The sequence below is a fragment of the Haliotis cracherodii genome, unplaced genomic scaffold (genome assembly GCF_022045235.1).
Source record: "Haliotis cracherodii isolate W230 unplaced genomic scaffold, xgHalCrac1.p SCAF_3, whole genome shotgun sequence".
NCBI classification, from domain to species: Eukaryota; Metazoa; Mollusca; class Gastropoda; order Lepetellida; family Haliotidae; genus Haliotis; species Haliotis cracherodii.
Genome location: NW_027266286.1, coordinates 41,387,522 through 41,405,986, shown reverse-complemented (window position 1 = coordinate 41,405,986; position 18,465 = coordinate 41,387,522). Strand labels below are relative to the sequence as shown.

At 40.5% G+C, this 18,465-nt stretch overlaps 2 protein-coding genes across 2 annotated transcripts in view; both read right to left on the bottom strand.

Moving 5' to 3' along the window:
• The window catches only part of LOC139475937 (uncharacterized), a 133,226-nt gene that overhangs the window by 78,390 nt on the left and 36,371 nt on the right, over nt 1–18,465 (bottom strand). The window contains exon 2 of the mRNA XM_071259152.1: nt 18,003–18,174. Coding sequence (XP_071115253.1) covers nt 18,003–18,066 — 64 coding nt within the window. The 5' untranslated portion in view covers nt 18,067–18,174. The remainder of the gene's footprint in view (nt 1–18,002; nt 18,175–18,465) is intronic.
• On the bottom strand, nt 3,850–7,005 carry LOC139474011 (uncharacterized). Its single transcript, XM_071256869.1, has 4 exons — nt 6,335–7,005; nt 5,813–6,145; nt 5,525–5,689; nt 3,850–3,896 (listed from the first exon to the last, which is right to left on the bottom strand). Exons 1-4 carry the CDS (start codon nt 6,705–6,707, stop codon nt 3,850–3,852), a joined length of 918 nt encoding a protein of 305 aa, XP_071112970.1. The 5' UTR covers nt 6,708–7,005.

Sequence of the window (18,465 nt, the reverse complement as noted above, 5' to 3'; positions counted from 1 at the left end):
AAGAAGAGAAAAATGAAAAGGTAATCATATATAACAACATACTTTAACCTGTACCTAACCAGATCATTCAACAAATGTCAGACTAGGCACTCTTTAGTATTTAAATTATGCAGTTCAATATTGAAATATTGTCTGTGTTAGTGAGATACAGTGTACATTCTGCTGGTGAACAACGCAGAAAGAAACGGACTATAGAAATCTATTTTTGAAGCAGTGAAAGAAGCTTCAGTAAAATTTCTGAATAAGCCCCTTTCACAGCATTTCAATCTACTTAGAACACTAATGAACGTGCTCTCAACGGACTTCTCCAACAGGCATACTTTTTTCTTGAATTAGTACCGACCCGGTGATTCTGTGATGTGATGTTGTGCCCTGTTTCCTGGTGAACTGCAACTGTGTTCTATGGTATGGTTTTCGGATTATAGCTCAGCTACTACTGGTCCGATTTCGACCAAATTTCGTGTGTGTATGTACACTGGGCTTGCCCATAGCCATGTTTAATTGTAGCGGCATAAAATTGAATGCTACGGAAAGAAACATTAAACAGGATTCATCTATAACAACATACTTGAACCTATTGTACCTCAGCAGATCATCCAATAACTGTCAGACTAGGCACTTTTTAGTATTTACTCATCCGAATAATACATATACCAAACTGTGATCTGAGAGACAAAGCGAATTTATGACGTTTCCAACTGGCTCATTGAAGACACTGAAAGAAGCAGCAGTATAAATTTACAAACAAACCCTGTTTGTTGTTTGAAAATGCTATCGTCTCCAAAAGGCATATCTATTTCTTTGCATAATACGGGACAACGTGACGTCTGTTCTGGGATTCTGTGTCCTATTCCCTGGTGAACTGCAACTGTGTTATTCTCTATGGTTTACCGATTTCACTAGCGGCAGAGAGACATACTTACTTATCTATAGAAAACATGTGCGTACAACATGTCAACATGCTGATGTGGCTATGTCCGAAGGTGGTATTCTCGGTAGTGAATCAGGGTCTTGCATCGATGGTATAGCCCCATGGACAAATGAACTTCAAACATATTGTGTATAAGCACCCAAACCCTGCTTCAGCCGGCACTGACAAGGTGTTTTTCATGGTAAGGGCCAGCCAGCCACTGTAACATTATAGCCAGACAGCAGTAGCGCTATATCGCGGTGATTGACCTACTTGTACCAGTCAATGCATTCAGTAAACTGCATTGTTCATCAGGTCTTTTGGTTGCGTTTGACCCCATCGCCTTTCTCGGTTAATACAAACTGTGAACACATGATCCATAACCACCTAAATACTAATTGCTTCAATGGGCACTCAGGATAGATGAAATGTATAAGAGTGAACAGTAGTGCATATATCCTTCCCGACACCTGAAGTGACTTATGAGTCAGCTGGGATAATTGTCTTAAAAGTAATCACCTTGAGCCATTAAAAACTCATTTTCATTGGTTTAGTTCTCTGTATAACCAAAGTGAGATATTGTGATATGCACTACCATGAATGTAAACAAGCATCAGCACTTATATTTGATATCGCTTGGAGCCCGCATCGTTGCTTGCAACTATATTTATTATTATTATTATTCCGCCGATTTTTTTACCAGAGCTAGCAAAGTAACCAGTGTCTCGATTGCGTTCAAATTTTGTATGTGTTTGTAGACAGTAGAGTTCTAGTTTTCACAAAAATCCCAAGGCCGTAGGCCCAACGACAAAGGGCAGATAACCAAAAAACAATTAATTTTTGAAGGTATATTTTGCCCTATTGCTCCACAACCGCTTGTCCGATTACTTTCAAACTTTGCATGTATCTGCTGCTTAGGATGCTAGACATTTGTTGTCCTTTGACTTTGTTCATTGGTCACGTGTTGTGGCAGCCATATTGGATTCAAGGTTTTGACAGGGTTTTTGGGTACCTGTCTTCAAATCGTATCTCCTCTGAATCCACTGCATGAAATGATTTCAAACTTTCTGAGAATGGTCTCCATACAGAACACAACAAACTAGCATAGCCGTTTTTCGATATCTGTTTTAGTTGTGGCCATTTTGGATTTTGATTTTGATAATTTCTTTCACCCAAGTACAAATACTGAAGGAAGCGCCTCATAAATCTACTATAAACCCCCATTCACTGGCTTTGCAGATACCCTAGCGTTCTCCACAGCCTTGTTCAATATTATGTGTACTACCCTTGACGACCAGATTTAGAATTGGCCTTTTTCAACCGATGCTTGTCTCAAGAGGCAACTATGCTTGTCACAGGAGGCGACTAATCAGATCGGGTGGTCAGACTCGCTGACTTGATTCTTCATTTCTCAATTGCCAATTGCTACGGTACCTTATTTTTGACAGCGTTTATAAAAGCAAACCATTTGCAAACCATTTGCGGATTAGAAATATGGAGGTCGGCATTTAGTCCACTCTGGGAAACTGTGGCACACTCCAATTTGGTAGCGGCAATGTCCTGCAAACGGTGGCTATCTTATGAGGGAGTTGGTACAAACAGACCATGTACGGATTCGAACATGGTCGAAGTCAAACATGGGTTAAGAATACACTGGGACACATGTCATGATGTCTCACAAGCGGTTTATTACATTCAACGGCGTTGGTACAACCAAACCATTTGGGGATTCAAACATGGTCGAAGTCAAACATGGGTTAAGAACATACTGGGACATGTGTGGTGATGTCTCACAAGCGGTTCATTACATTTGATGGCGTTGGTACAAGCAAACCATTTGAGGATTCGAACATGGTCGAAGTTGGAAATTGGTTTAAACATCATGGGACACCCAGGCACAGAAACTATTGCAAGTTTACATGAAGTCAGTGTATCATATGCATCTTATTTTCTGTTCTTGGGTGCATGGAAAAAGTAATAAAACTTGGTGGTAATATTTGATTAAAATTTGGGACACCCCTGGAACACGCCAATGTCCTGCAAACGGTGACTATCTTTTGACAGAGTTGGTACAAACAAACCCTTTGAAGATTCGAACATGTTTGATGTCGGACATGGGTTTAGAACAGACTTAGCACACACGGCCTATTACTTTCAAACTTTGCATGTGGTTGCTGCTTTAGGTGCGTGACATTTCATATTCTTTGACTTTGGTCATTGGTCACCTGGTTTGGCAGCAAACTTGAATTTAAGGTTTTCACAGTGTCTTTTGGGTACCTGTCTTAAAAACTTATCTCCTCTGAATCCACTGAATGAAATGCTTTCAAACTTTCTGAGAATTATCTCCATACATAACACATCGAATCCTGATAGCCGATTTTTGATATCTTTTTTAGCTGCGGCCATATTGGATTTTGATTTTGATCATTTTTCTCTCATACATTTTTATTTAAAAGATGATATCTTGTAAGGTTCTTCACAGAAACTATTGAAAGTTTACATGAAGTAAGTGTACCGTATGTACCTCATTTTTGTCCTTGGTTTGCATGGTGAAAGTACCACCGCTTGGTGGTAATATTTGATTTTAGGCAAAACATATAAATACTGAATGAAGGTCTCATAAAATCTACGATTTACCCCCGTTCACTGGCTTTGAGGAGACTCAACAGCAATGGCCAGTCAGGTCGCATATGTCTTCTGCAATAAGTATTCTACCCTTGAAGATCAGGGTTAGAATTGGTCTTCAGCAACCAATGCTTGTTTTCAGAGGTGACTATGCTTGTCTTAAGAGGCGATTATGGGGATCGGGTGGTCAGGCTCCCTGTCTTGGTACTTCATTTCCCAACTGCCAAATGCTACCGTACCTTACCTTTGACGACATTGTTAAAAGCAAACCATTTGAAGATTCGAACATGGTTTAGGTCAGAAATGGGTTTAGATCATTCGGGTTCACTCTGGCACATGCCAATTTCGTAGCGGTAATGTCCTGCAAACGGTGACGATATTTGACGGAGTTGGTACATGCAAACTATCTGAGGATTCGAACATGGTCGAAGTCAAACATGGGTCAAGAACACACTGGAACACATGCTGTGATGTCTCGGAAGCAGTTCCTTACGTTTGACAGCGTTGGTACCAGCAAACCATACGCCGATTTGAACATGGGTTTAGAACAACCCGGGGCGTTCTGGGACATGTCCTGGCGAACTCAAAACGCTAATCCGTTTGACTGTAGATCAATTGACAACGATGTTACAGCCTGTTAAAGAGTCACCAAGCCGAAAGGCTGAAGAACAGAAGTGTTATCGTTCGATTTAATATTATTATCATTCCGCCGATTTTTGTACCAGCGCTAGCAAAATACCCACTGCCTTGATTCCGTTCAAATTTTGTATGTGTATGAAAACAGTTGAGTTCTAGATACCACAAAAATTCAAAGGACGTAGTCCCAAGGACCAGGGGCAGATAACTAAAGTTTTGGAATGTATATTTTGCCCTACTGCCCCACAACCGCTTGTCCGATTACTTTCAAACTTTGCATGTGTGTGCTGCTTTAGGTGCCAGACATTTCATATTCTTTGACTTTGGTCATTGGTATCCTGGTTTGGCAGCCATTTTGGATTGAAAATTTTCACAGTGTCTTTTGGGTACCTGTCTTCAAATACTATCTCCTCTGAATCCACTGCATGAAATGATTTCAAACTTTCTGAGAATGGTCTCCATACATAACACATCAAACTCAAGGTACTTCATTTCACAGGACGCCTGATGGACACCAACCACATGGAACCCCCTTCCTCTCCTTTCTCGCCCTAACCCCCCAAGTCAGTTTTGTCCACCCTCCTATGTAATCTTCTATATTGCGCAGGTCTCCCTCCTCCACCGAGGATATAACTGGAATACTGTTCAAAACGACGTTAAACGCAACTCGCTCACTCCTCCACTGCGGTTTAAGTTCTTGCTTCAGTGGAACTCGTAGCAAATAATTACTATTGAATTTATTTCAATAAGAAACATAATTGATCAAGAATGAACTGTCGTTATTATAAACGTATACTATGATCAGATTACAGCAAACATCAAGAAACAAGGGATATGGAGTTTGGAATACTGACAATGAAATCATGTGAGGTTACATATGTGGTATAGCTTTTACAATAACCTATTGGAATGCGTCTGTTTACATCACATGGAACTCATTAACATACACCTGTATGGGTGTTACACAATCATAATGTGGCTAACGATTTTATTAATCATTCATATCATGGAAATATGACCTTGGACTTTATCAACATTATTTTCCAGAACTGGGTTACCTATCAGTGCACAGTATTAAAGAGCATAATCATCGGTACAGTCCAAAGTTGGTGTGGCATTCAGAAAATTTGAAAAATAAAAATGAAACCCCATTGTATACCCAAGAAAGTGTTAAGCAGTATTGTTATTAAGATAAATATTAAATAGATTAGTATATTTCATCTCTCAAGTTTTATATCATTGAAAAAGATGAGTTTCTGTACCTTTTGTACTTTGTTGTTTTTGTTTTTTTGTATAATGGGCATATTTTGTTTACTCGCGAGTCATAACGTTCTGTTGTCAAGACTTCAATACCTGTTGGACCATCACGAGGTCCTGACACACACAAATCGTTCTGCAGATCAATGCAATGGCCCTTCGGGCATCTCCCGATGTACACAACATCAGAGACACATTCAATCCAGAGTTGACAAGTGTAGGGATGCTCAAACTTTCCAGTCTGGTTCATGCACGTGTCCGCTGAAAAATCGTTTTGACAGTTGAGAATATGATTGCAACGTTGCTGATAAATATTGAAATACAGTGTCTATAAAATGTATTCGAGTATGTTTAATTGTTCAATATTAATTTTCGACAACTTACATGGAATAACATAAACATCCCCACAGGCTGTTCTAGCATTTGCTCCTTCTTTGACGTTACAGCAGACGCTGGAGGCATTCCACGCCATGCTGAAGCCATAGTAAAACTGGGAGGTTGCTTCCAGGGTACACGCGTCAGTCTGGCTCTCGGCAACAGACTCCTGTGTGATGAAGTTCAGTCTGTCTAGTGTCGTACCATTGGCCAGTGTAGCACTCCAGTACACCTCAGCTGAAGGGATACCCTGTCTGTAGGAGCACACAAACAGTGACGTCTCCTTCCATCTGCCCTCAACGATCTCAAACGGCAAGGTCAAGGTCGGCTTCCCTGAATGAACTTTTATAAAAGAATCCGTAAGTTGTACATTGAGCCACTAACAACTTAACAAGTGTGTACATACAATAGAATTCTATAATAACCGGTGTTACATATATCGAGTTTTAGTGGCATCTTCCTTAATATCCAATATATATTTATTGCATACAGCTGTAATTGAGGTAAAACTGAGAAGTTTTGACTACTTGCCAAGAACTGTTAAATTAGCCGCCGTTGTGAGATTCCCCTCTTCGCCCACTACACGACATTCATATTCCCCAGAGTCAGTGCAACGTGGATCACTTATCCTGTACGTGAACTCAGTCCTGTCCTCGCTGATGTCTGGAGACTGACCCAGGAGAGCGTTGTTTTTGAGGAAGTGCACACTGCTGAATGTGTAGTCCCTGTCCATATGACAAAGGTGAACCGCGTCCCCGCCTCCTTGGTAGACACTGACATCGTCCATGGTCAACGACGGTGGAGGAAGTGATGTTGTTGGAAGGACGGTGGATGAGGCGTCGTATGATGTTGGGGAAGGATATATCGACGCAGATGTGTAGGCGGACATAATAGGACTGGTCATGAGACTTAAATCAAGGCTTGCTGATTCGACAGCTGAACCAGTGCTTGGTGTTTCGACAACAACATCCCGGCTTGGTGTTTGGACAAGTACATTCGGGCTTGATGTTTGGACAGCTACATCCGGGCTTGATGTTTGGACAGCTACATCCGGGCTTAATGTTTGAACAGCTACATCCGGGCTTGATGTTTGGGGAACTACATCTAGGCTTGATGTTTGGACAACTACATCCGGGCTTGATGTTTGGAGAAGTACATATGGGCTTGATGTTTGGACAACTACATTTGGGCTTGAAGTTTGGACAACTACATCCGGGCTTGAAGTTTGAGTATTTTCGGCCTCTGGAAATTAACGTCATTGAACAGTGCTTAATTGGGAGTTCGACCAAATGTTGAAATGGTCTTCTCAACTGGATTTATTTTACATGTATAAAAAATAAGACTAGTATGAATAGGATCACTTGCAGCATTGCGGAACACTGAGTTGAACTTAATATGCTTTGAATTCCTTTTCAGTTATGATAGTTCAAATGATGATAAGATAATTGCTGTAAACAGTACACTGTAGAATGTGCCAGAAGCAGTATTCCCACATAGGTTTCATGTGCTCCTGGCACATTCTACAGTATACTATTCCTGCTGGATCACAGTATGTGCCAGGCATTAATGTCTAGTAGCTTACACAGTAATACAAAGATAGGTTAAGTTGACTTATAGCCCCGCTATTATAATTTTGACTCACCATGACGATAAGGCTGATTTCATTATGAAAACTATATATAATTCAGATTTAAAGACGTCTTACTCCAAGTGTAAACTAGTAAGCGTCTACACTTTCATAAGATTTACAATTATTGTTACCCGCCTCCGTGGCATAGTAGATAGAGCGTCAGCGTGGTTCGATCCGCTGACTGCGTCATTCCAAATACTTTTGAATATTTGTACTTGTACTAATGCCTGGTGCTCGGCATTAAGGGTATAGCATCAGAACTGATCGGCTCAGTATACCATGTCTGAGAGGGATATCCATGTTAAACTGAAGCTTATTATTATTAGGGCTCCAAGCCGAAAGGCTGTAGAGCCCTATTGTAATCGTTCGATTTATTATTATTAGGGCTCCAAGCCGAAAGGCTGGAAGCCATTTGTAATCGGCCGATTTATTATTTATTAGGGCTCCAAGCCGAAAGGCTGGAAGCCCTATTGTAATCGGCCGATTTATTATTATTTATTATAATTATTATTATTATTATTCCGCCGATTTTTGTATCAGGGCTAGCAAAGTAACCAGTAGCTCGATTGCGTTCAAATTTTGTATGTGTATGTAGACATTCCGAAGGCCGCAGGCCCAACCACAAAGGTCAGATAACTGAAAAACAAGTAATTTTGGAAGCAACATTTTGCCCTATTGCTTCGCAACCGCTTGGCCTATTACTTTCAAACTTTGCATGTGGCTGCTGCTTTAGGTGCTTGACATTTCATATTCTTTGACTGTGGTCATTGGTCACCTGGTTTGGCAGCAAAATTGAATTTAAGGTTTTCACAGTGTCTTTTGGGTACCTGTCTTAAAAACTTATCTCCTCTGAATCCACTGAATGAAATGCTTTCAAACTTTCTGAGAATTATCTCCATACATAACACATCGAATCCTGATAGCCGATTTTGGTTATCTTTTTTAGCTGCGGCCATATTGGATTTTGATTTTGATCATTTTTCTCTCATAAATTTTTATTTAAAAGATGATATCTTGTAAGGTTCTTCACAGAAACTATTGAAAGTTTACATGAAGTAAGTGTACCGTATGTACCTCATTTTTGTCCTTGGTTTGCATGGTGAAAGTACCACCGCTTGGTGGTAATATTTGATTTTAGGCAAAACATATAAATACTGAATGAAGGTCTCATAAAATCTACGATTTACCCCCGTTCACTGGCTTTGAGGAGACTCAACAGCAATGGCCAGTCAGGTCGCATATGTCTTCTGCAATAAGTATTCTACCCTTGAAGATCAGGGTTAGAATTGGTCTTCAGCAACCAATGCTTGTTTTCAGAGGTGACTATGCTTGTCTTAAGAGGCGATTATGGGGATCGGGTGGTCAGGCTCCCTGTCTTGGTACTTCATTTCCCAACTGCCAAATGCTACCGTACCTTACCTTTGACGACATTGTTAAAAGCAAACCATTTGAAGATTCGAACATGGTTTAGGTCAGAAATGGGTTTAGATCATTCGGGTTCACTCTGGCACATGCCAATTTCGTTCGTAGCGGTAATGTCCTGCAAACGGTGACGATCTTTTGACGGAGCTGGTACATGCAAACTATTCGAGGATTCGAACATGGTCGAAGTCAAACATGGGTAAAAAAAAACACTGGAACACATGCTGTGATGTCTCGGAAGCAGTTCCTTACGTTTGACAGCGTTGGTACCAGCAAACCATACGCCGATTTGAACATGGGTTTAGAACAACCCGGGGCGTTCTGGGACATGTCAATGACTTTTGACTGCGTTGGTACAAACAAACCATTTTGAGATTCGACCATGGAAGAGGTCGGAAACAGGTTTAGCACTTTATGCAAGCAATTCGAAAGAAACTCGGGGTTCTTGCGAACTCAAAACGCTAATCCGTTTGACTGTAGATCAATTGACAAAGATGTTAAAGCCTGTTAAAGAGTCTAGTGTTATCGTTCGATTTAATATTATAATTATACCGCCGATTTTTGTACCAGCGCTAGCAAAATACCCACTGCCTTGATTCCGTTCAAATTTTGTATGTGTATGAAAACAGTTGAGTTCTAGATACCACAAAATCCAAGGACGTAGGCCCAAAGGCCAAGGGCAGATAACTAAAGTTTTGGAATGTATATTTTGCCCTATTGCTCCACAACCGCTTGTCCGATTACTTTCAAACTTTGCTGCATGTGTCTGTTGATTTAGGTGCTAGACATTTCATGTTCTTTGACTTTGGTCATTGGTCACGTGGTGTGGCAGCCATATTGGATTCAAGGTTTTGACAGGGGTTTTTGGGTACCTGTCTTCAAATCGTATCTCCTCTGAATCCACTGCATGAAATGATTTCAAACTTTCTGAGAATGGTCTCCATACAGAACACAACAAACTAGCATAGCCGTTTTTCGATATCTGTTTTAGTTGTGGCCATTTTGGATTTTGATTTTGATAATTTTTTTCACCCAAGTACAAATACTGAAGGAAGCGCCTCATAAATCTACTATAAACCCCCACTCAATGGCTTTGCAGATACCCTAGCGTTCTCTACAGCCTTGTTCAATATTATGTGTACTACCCTTGACGACCAGAGTTAGAATTGGCCTTTTTCAACCGATGCTTGTCTCAAGAGGCAACTATGCTTGATTCTTCATTTCTCAATTGCCAATTGCTACGGTACCTTATTTTTGACAGCGTTTATAAAAGCAAACCATTTGCGGATTAGAATATGGAGTTCGGCATTTAGTCCACTCTGGGAAACTGTGGCACACTCCAATTTGGTAGCGGCAATGTCCTGCAAACGGTGGCTATCTTATGAGGGAGTTGGTACAAACAGACCATGTACGGATTCGAACATGGTCGAAGTCAAACATGGGTTCAGAATACACTGGGACACATGTCATGATGTCTCACAAGCGGTTTATTACATTTAACGGCGTTGGTACAACCAAACCATTTGGGGATTCAAACATGGTCGAAGTCAAACATGGGTTAAGAACACACTGGGACACGTGTGTTGATGTCTCACAATCGGTTCATTACATTTGATGGCGTTGGTACAAGCAAACCATTTGAGGATTCGAACATGGTCGAAGTTGGAAATTGGTTTAAACATCATGGGACACCCAGGCACATGTTAGTGTAGTAGTGGTGATGTCTCACAAGAGGTTCCTTACATTTGACGGCGTTGGTACAGGTAAACCCTTTGAGGATTCGAATATGAACGAGGTCGGAAACAAGTTTAGCACTTTATCTCAGCAATGCGACAGGAACCCGGGGCCCGGACGAACGCAGAACGCTCATCCATTTGACTGGAGCTCAACTGCCAAAGAAGTTACAGTCTGGTTCAGAGTCACCAAGCCGAAAAGCTGAAGAGTCCCAGTGCTATCGTTCGATTTAATATTGTTATTATTCCGCCGATTTTTGTACCAGAGCTAGCATAATAACCACTGTCTCGATTCCATTCAAATTTTGTATGTGTACCCAGATACTTACATACCAGATACCACACAAATTCCAAGGTCGTAGGCCCAAAGGCCAAGGGAAGATAACTAAAAAACAAGACTTTTTAAGATGTATTTCGCCCTATTGCTCCGCAATCGCTTATCCGATTACTTTGAAAACTTGCCTGTATCTGCTGCTTGAGCTGCTTGACATTTTTTTGTTCTTTGACTTTGGTCATTGGTCACATGGTTTGGCAGCCATATTGGATTTAAGGTTTTCACAGTGTCTTTTGGGTACCTATCTTCAAACGCAAACAACTCCGAGTCCACTGCATGAAATGCTTCCAAACTTTCTGAGAATTGTCTCCACACACAACACAGCAAACTCAAATAGCCGTTTTTGGATATCTGTTTTAGTTGCGGTTGTATTGGATTTTGATTTTGATAAAAAAAAATACCGAAATTGTACTTTAACGATCCTATCTTGTTAGCTTGTTGACAGAAACTATTGCAAGTTTACATGAAGTTAGTGTATCATATGCATCTTATGTTCTGTTCTTGGGTGCATGGAAAAAGTAACAACACTTGGTGGTAATATTTGATTAAAATTTGGGACACCCCTGGAACACGCTAATGTCCTGCAAACGGTGACTATCTTTTGACAGAGTTGGTACAAACAAACCCTTTGAGGATTCGAACATGTTTGATGTCGGACATGGGTTTAGAACAGACTTAGCAAACGCCAATTTCGTAGCGGCGATACCCTGCAAGTTGTGCCTACATGTGACGGATTTGGTACAAGGAAACCCTTTAAGGATTCGAACATGGACGTTTGTGCACAGTGTAACTTGGAGCCCGCCATTGCTGCTTTGCAGCTATATTTTTATTTTTATTTTTATGAAACTTCAAATATTTATGACACAAGATGAACAACATTGGGGCAACAAGCTGAAGCGTACATAAAATAAAGTGTACCATTCGTCGGGAGCTGGTCAACAGGAATAGAACGACAATGTGTGCTTTATCAAATAGTGAGTCTGAAGTCTTTTGACTCGAATCAACCAGTCCATTCCTTATTATGCAAACGTGAATAGTTTTAAATTGTGGTCTACAAGACCCGGCGTTCGTATTTCGTTGAGAGAAAGATGTTGTACCCGTAGTTGAACTTTCCGTGGGGATGACTTGATCCACGCATTGGATGCTACACGCACAGAAACGACGAACTGGCATCAGTATCATGAGGGTGCCACTCCCTCCTCTCCTGAATCCCGAAAATACCAACAACTTCTTCACTCCGAGTTTAATGGTTTACACTCTTGAGTCCCAAATACTACTAAACAGAAATCTCTAAAACGTTTAGAAAAGGGAGCGATTTTAAGCTTAATTACTGAAAAAAAATATAAAAAGGAAACACCATGTACACCATTTTTGTTTCTAAAATGTTGAATCGGCGTGCTAAACACAATGGTAATTGCGTCCCGTGTATATCACTGCCCAGTTTTAATATCCTTTAAATTGACTCACGAATCCCGCGTACCGAGAGGAGGGGTTGACAGCCTCAGTCATGGCAGTTGTTGATAGGACTGAGCACGGAGCTATCGACCTCAAGCGGGTGGTCTGCTAGTGCCCAGCTGTCATCAAGTCGATTTCGGCGTGATGTCGTCTTTCCGAACGCGTACCTGCCAACTTTGACATACATGCATTTCCACTTATCACTTCGCCTCCAGGTTTCAGCACATTTCTGTCTATTACCAAAATGTTCATCTCGGAAAAGACGTCGGAGAGAATTTGAACCTGACAGTTTGCAGTAAACCGAAGTACCCAACCCACACGGACCAGTCCTCCACCTCCGCCTGAGTATGCTCAAGGGTTATGGGATTTTTTAAAAGAAAAACGTACTTTCATAGATTTCAACACCGATGAAGATCGGTCCTTAGCAACCAATGGTTTTTTGACGAACTAACTAAAGATAATATGTGTGACCTCATTTATGCGCTATCGTTGTTCATGCTCTCGACCACTGGTTTGTCTGACCAAAGTACAGCTGACTGCGGCGTACATCAACATGGCTTCACTCGCTCTTTCGTAGTGTAGCGAGGTAGCACGTTTTAAGTATACAAACATGTTTTCTCTTTAAATATATTCACCTGTTTTCTTATTCATTTAAAAACACTCGGCTCACCCCAACCTCTGCACTATTCTATAACCATGCATGACTGAACGTACAAACTGCTTACACGAACTACTTGTACTATTAAACTAACGTATTATTATGCTATAGAACTTTCACTACAGCTGTAAAGAAAAATATTTTTTAAACGGAAAAACGTCCGCCCGACACAAGATCAATGTGTACAGGTTTGCAGATGTTACATAGTGCACGTGCAAATAGTGCGCTGTAATCTCGACTGGTTAGTGCCCGACACTGATAATGACAGTTCGTCTTCAAACTGCACGTGCAAATCGTGATGTCTGTCCTCAATCTCTCCATCAAAATCTATGCGTGTTTAACAGTTAATAGTGTTTTGTAACACAACAGTAAATATTTTCTTTATACATTATCAGTGAATATGGCGTCAGTATATACATCACAGAAATATATGTTTTACATGGGGGAAATTTGAATAACTATGAATTAAACCCTTGTTCAATCTCATTAATATCAGATCTTAGTTCTCGCTACCGTTTTAACACTATCAAAATCTTATATAATAAAGTCAATTTTGACCAGCTTTGACCAAGGTTTTTATAGTGTAACATACCGTCAAAAAATGTTACAAAGTTTTTAATTGATGGACTTTGATGGAAAAGAAACCGGTATCATTTATCAACACACTTATAATTTAGACAAAGAGAATGTACGGCCTCATTGTTTCAAGAAAAAACCTGAACGTTGCCTGTTCATGCTCAGATAGTTGAATCCTCTCTATCCAAACCTTGGAGAAGAGCATCGTAAGCTCTAAGCTGATGTCAATCCTGGGGCCATAATTCAATATTCCTTCTCAACATGACAACAGCAAAACATTCATCCTCAGCAGCTTCAATTTTGGGAGGTGAGGTGAAATAGGGTTTAACGTCGCGTCCAAGATTATTGCACTTATATTGCGACGTGCACGTACGTGTGTGTGTTTGTGTGGCTGCTCGTTCTAGTCCGGAATGATGCCGATTTATAGTGCTAGCTCACTGAGATACCATGCCCCAGTTTAACATGAATACCCCACTCACACACAGTATACTGACTCCGAGCCAACCAGTCTTTGTTTTAGCCCATTAATGCCGAGCGCCAGATAGGGTAACAACAAGTACCATCATTTAACGTCTTTTGGTATGACGCGGCCGGGGATCGAACTCCGGACCTTCCAATATCCGGGCGGACGCTCTACCACTAGACCACGGAGGCGGTCTCTCCAATCTCGGGAAGATAATGCTATCCAAAACTTTAATGACAGTAAACAGCCCAACTTTGATATGTACATTTTATCGGCATTTTCTTTCACCAAGATTTTTTGTCAAAGTTTTTGATAGTGTATCCGGGGGTTGAGAGTGTCATGTATAGAATCAAACTTAATTCTATCTCAGTTCAAATGAAATCAAAGGTCTTTTGATCAAGAACCACCATCAGTGGACATCCACATATAAATACACACAAACTGTCGCGTCACGATTGCTGCTTAGCGCCAATAAAATAGTACCTACTTTCGCCATATTATAACACCCAACGGTTGTAAAATACGTTATAAAATTGAACGTGTAGACACATATCTCTATCAGAATATGCACACACACAAAAGAAATTTAAATCGTATCTTACCATGTGTGTCCAATTGAACCCCCTACAAATCCTTTTCTGGTGTTATAGCCGTATTCTTTGAATAAATGACACATGTTTATTTCACCATTGGGTTGGGCCTGGTGCTATTTATTTGAAAATGTAAAAAACATTTAGATTTACCCAAATAACTATTACGTTTGTAAAAGACACACTGAATGGCATTTGGATCTGAAGTTGACATGTTTGACATGTTTCTGTCATGGTGAATATGTCATGCTTCTGTAATATAACAAAAATAAATATTTAGTCATAACCTACACTATTGATGAAACTTCTATGCGTATATTATTTTCATATTTCCCACAGACCTTGACAGATATTATGTTTCTTTTGTGTTGCTTCCTAAATTTAGAAAATGTGTTTGTTGACCGGAACATTTATATAATTCGCTTGTCGTCCTGAAAGCGTTTCGCGGTTTAACCTTTGATAATCATGATAAACTCGATTCGTTTTCGGTAACCTTTTTAAGGCGCATTAAACTTGATCCGTCCGTGTTATCACGATAATAAATCCTGGTCTGGTCGCCTGGGATATACAATCCATTGACACATGTAGATATAAGCTTTTAACCTATCGTGTTTGAAACCAACCACCTATATTGCTGAAGACGTAAACGACAGTTTGCTTTCAGACGTGAAATATACAACATGCGACTATGTTGCTCAGAAATTTGAACTTGAAAAATACGAAAGGCTGTACGCATTAAGATACGGGCGGTCTAAAACAAGCCATCCTCAGTAATATGTTGTTGATGTCGTTGAAGAACGTCGTGACTGTTTTATGTTGATGGAGTCAGCCTTATTCAAGGGCCATTTTTTTTTCCGATACTATCTTGATATTTTAGGGCCATTTGTTTTTTAATTTTTTTCGATACTATCTTAAACTTTCAAGCTATTAAATTGAAATTTCAAGATATTATCCTGAAATTTCAAGATGATTATATTAAAATTTCAACTTTGTATGTATCTTTAAATTTCAACTTATTATCTTTAAATTTCAACATGACAACTTGAAACTTCAAAGTTAGTATCTTGAAATTTCAAGCAAAAAACTAAAAAAACCTAAAAAAACTAACAAATGGCCCTGAAAGGCTTCCGTATTATTTGGTCATTCACATCGTTAATGCGCTTTTTTTAATGATTAAAAGTTTTATAAAACTTTGATAATGTCTAAGGTGGCAGAATTTAACGGGTCCCTTGGATCAGATGCGCAAACCGAAGGTTGATAGAAGGAGCATCGACTCTCAACAGCCACGTCACAGCTGGAAAGTTGTCTGTTAAGGTGGTTATTTATCATATTAAATATTCTTATTTGTTTGTTTGTTCGTTGTTTAACGCCGCACTCTGCAATATTCCAACTATATGACGGCAGTCTGTAAATAATCGAGTCTGGACAAAAGAATCCAGTGATTGACATCATGAGTATCGATCCACGCAATTGGGATACAATGACATGCATCAACCAAGTCAGCGAGCCTGACCACCCGATCCCGTAAGTCGCCTCTTAGGACAAGCATAGTCGCCTCTTACGGCAAGCATGGATTGCTGAAAACCATATTCTAACCCGGATCTTCACGGGTAAAATATTCTTTGGGAGATTTCGGATCAGAATAGGTCTCCAGTGCTTGTCGTAAAGGCCGACTGAAATTGGGTGTAGCTGCAACAGTGCTGACCATTGCGAAAAGCAACTGTCAAACCAGTAATACGAGTGTAATAGATGAAACTGTCTGCCCGACTTCCCGAGTGGTCAACCCCCAGTGTACACTTTATACTGACCTGTGACTGATTGAATGGGTAATGTTGACGTCAGTTCAGTCATGTTTACACAACAAGGCGCCCTGCCAGTAATCGTATACCAAACCAGTGGTTGTTAGTGTGAGTAGGAGTAACTGAGTTGGGTTTAACGCCGCTTTTAACAGTATTCCAGTTATATCGGGCGTCAGCTTAATGCGGGAGGAAAGCCCGAAGTGATGCGGGTCTCGGACGTTTACCACTTCGGTGAAACCCATGAGCACGGGTATGGTGCTGACAAACCTAGAAACATAATCGGAGCGAACCGGGATTGTCGAACTAATGGGATCGGGTGGTCAGGCTCGCTGACTTGGTTGATGCATGACATCGTTACCCCATTACGTGGATCGATGCTCATGATGTCAATCACTGGATTTGTTTGCAATAGAACAAACAAAACAAAATCATCTCCCCCCCCCCCCCCCCAAACACACACACACACAACCGAAGAAGAATATCAAATGATCAGTCCCTTATATCAACACCAAAGGAGCGTTATCCTGCAATCTGAGTTGTGAAATGTGTGCCTGCACTGGGGTCTTGACGAGCCACAGGTATCTGCCAATCAGTATCCATCATCAGGTGTATTCACTGAGATACACTCAGTCAACCAAACTGTTGGAGAGTCTCGTTACAATGTGACGCACGGAATAGCGGATACAGTGATTGGTGATTTACAAAGAGATAGATCAAGTTGAGTGCTTGGAGTTTATACCAGAATTCTAATATAAACACAATTTTTAAAAAATAATCACGAAACAGCACTTGTAAACAGATGTAGAAGAAACACGATACTTTTGTTATCAAATTGATGAGTTTTGAATGTCAACAACTCTGTTAAAAATGTTTTAAGGGGAATTAGCTGAGTGGGTTTAATTGACCTTCAGAAATTATGATAACATGCAGATAGTGTCTGAACCCATGCATATACACTTTCAGACCTTTCTATAACTATACATGACTATTCTGTGCCGTAGATAAAACTGATTTCGTTCATTAGAAAAGATCCGTGTTGAATATATCTTCAGTAACCCATGCTTACCGTAAGAGGAGACTTACGGGATCGGGTGGTCAGACTTTCTGACGTGGTTGATGCATGTCATCGTATCCCAATATCCCATCGTATCGATGCTTATGATGTCAATCACTGGATTGTCTGGTCCAGATCTAGACTCGAATATTTACAGACCGCTGTCAGATAGCTGGAATATTGCTGAGTGCGGCGTTCAGCAACCAAACAAACAGACGAACAAACATTAGAGAGCGTGTGTGGCTCAGTTGTCTACGTGCTCGCCTTTGTTTCCATGATCCGCTGATCGTGGGTTCGAGCCCGAGCTTGGGCTCGGTATTAATCCTTGGTCTGTTAGCATCAGAAGCTTCATCCAAAGCTGTAAAGGTCTACGACATGCGTCAATCTACCATTTTCTTCACATCTCTTACAAAACGGAATACTAGCTGTTCCAGGCCATATGAACCAAACGTACTCACCACACTATATTTATGTTATGTACTTACCATTCACACAGTGGCACATGAGTATAGCCAGAACGACACATCGCACCGCACATTCCCCCATCATTGCAGGGAAGCTAGGCACTGTGTCTCTTCTACGTTTTGAATTTGGCGCCGAAGTAACTTGTGTGAGTCATCTCTGCGCGAGCTGCGGCGGGTGATGGCCCATGTCAAACTGGGAAATAGACAAAGCAATATACAGGCAACGGTCAAATATTCCAGAATGTGATCTAGAACAAAACAAATCATTCAAATTAATTTCAGTTCAACTCCAGACCTGCACATAGAAGAGCCGTGTCTCAAGACGAGAAATGGCCTATATGGTTCTATGTGAGTGAGTATGGTTTTACTCCGCTTTTGACAATATCCCAGCAATATCACGCCGCTAGTATGCATCCGAGGTATGCAATGTACCAAGACATATCTTTAAATTCAGATTTTAGTAAGTATATGTGCTAATTTATAA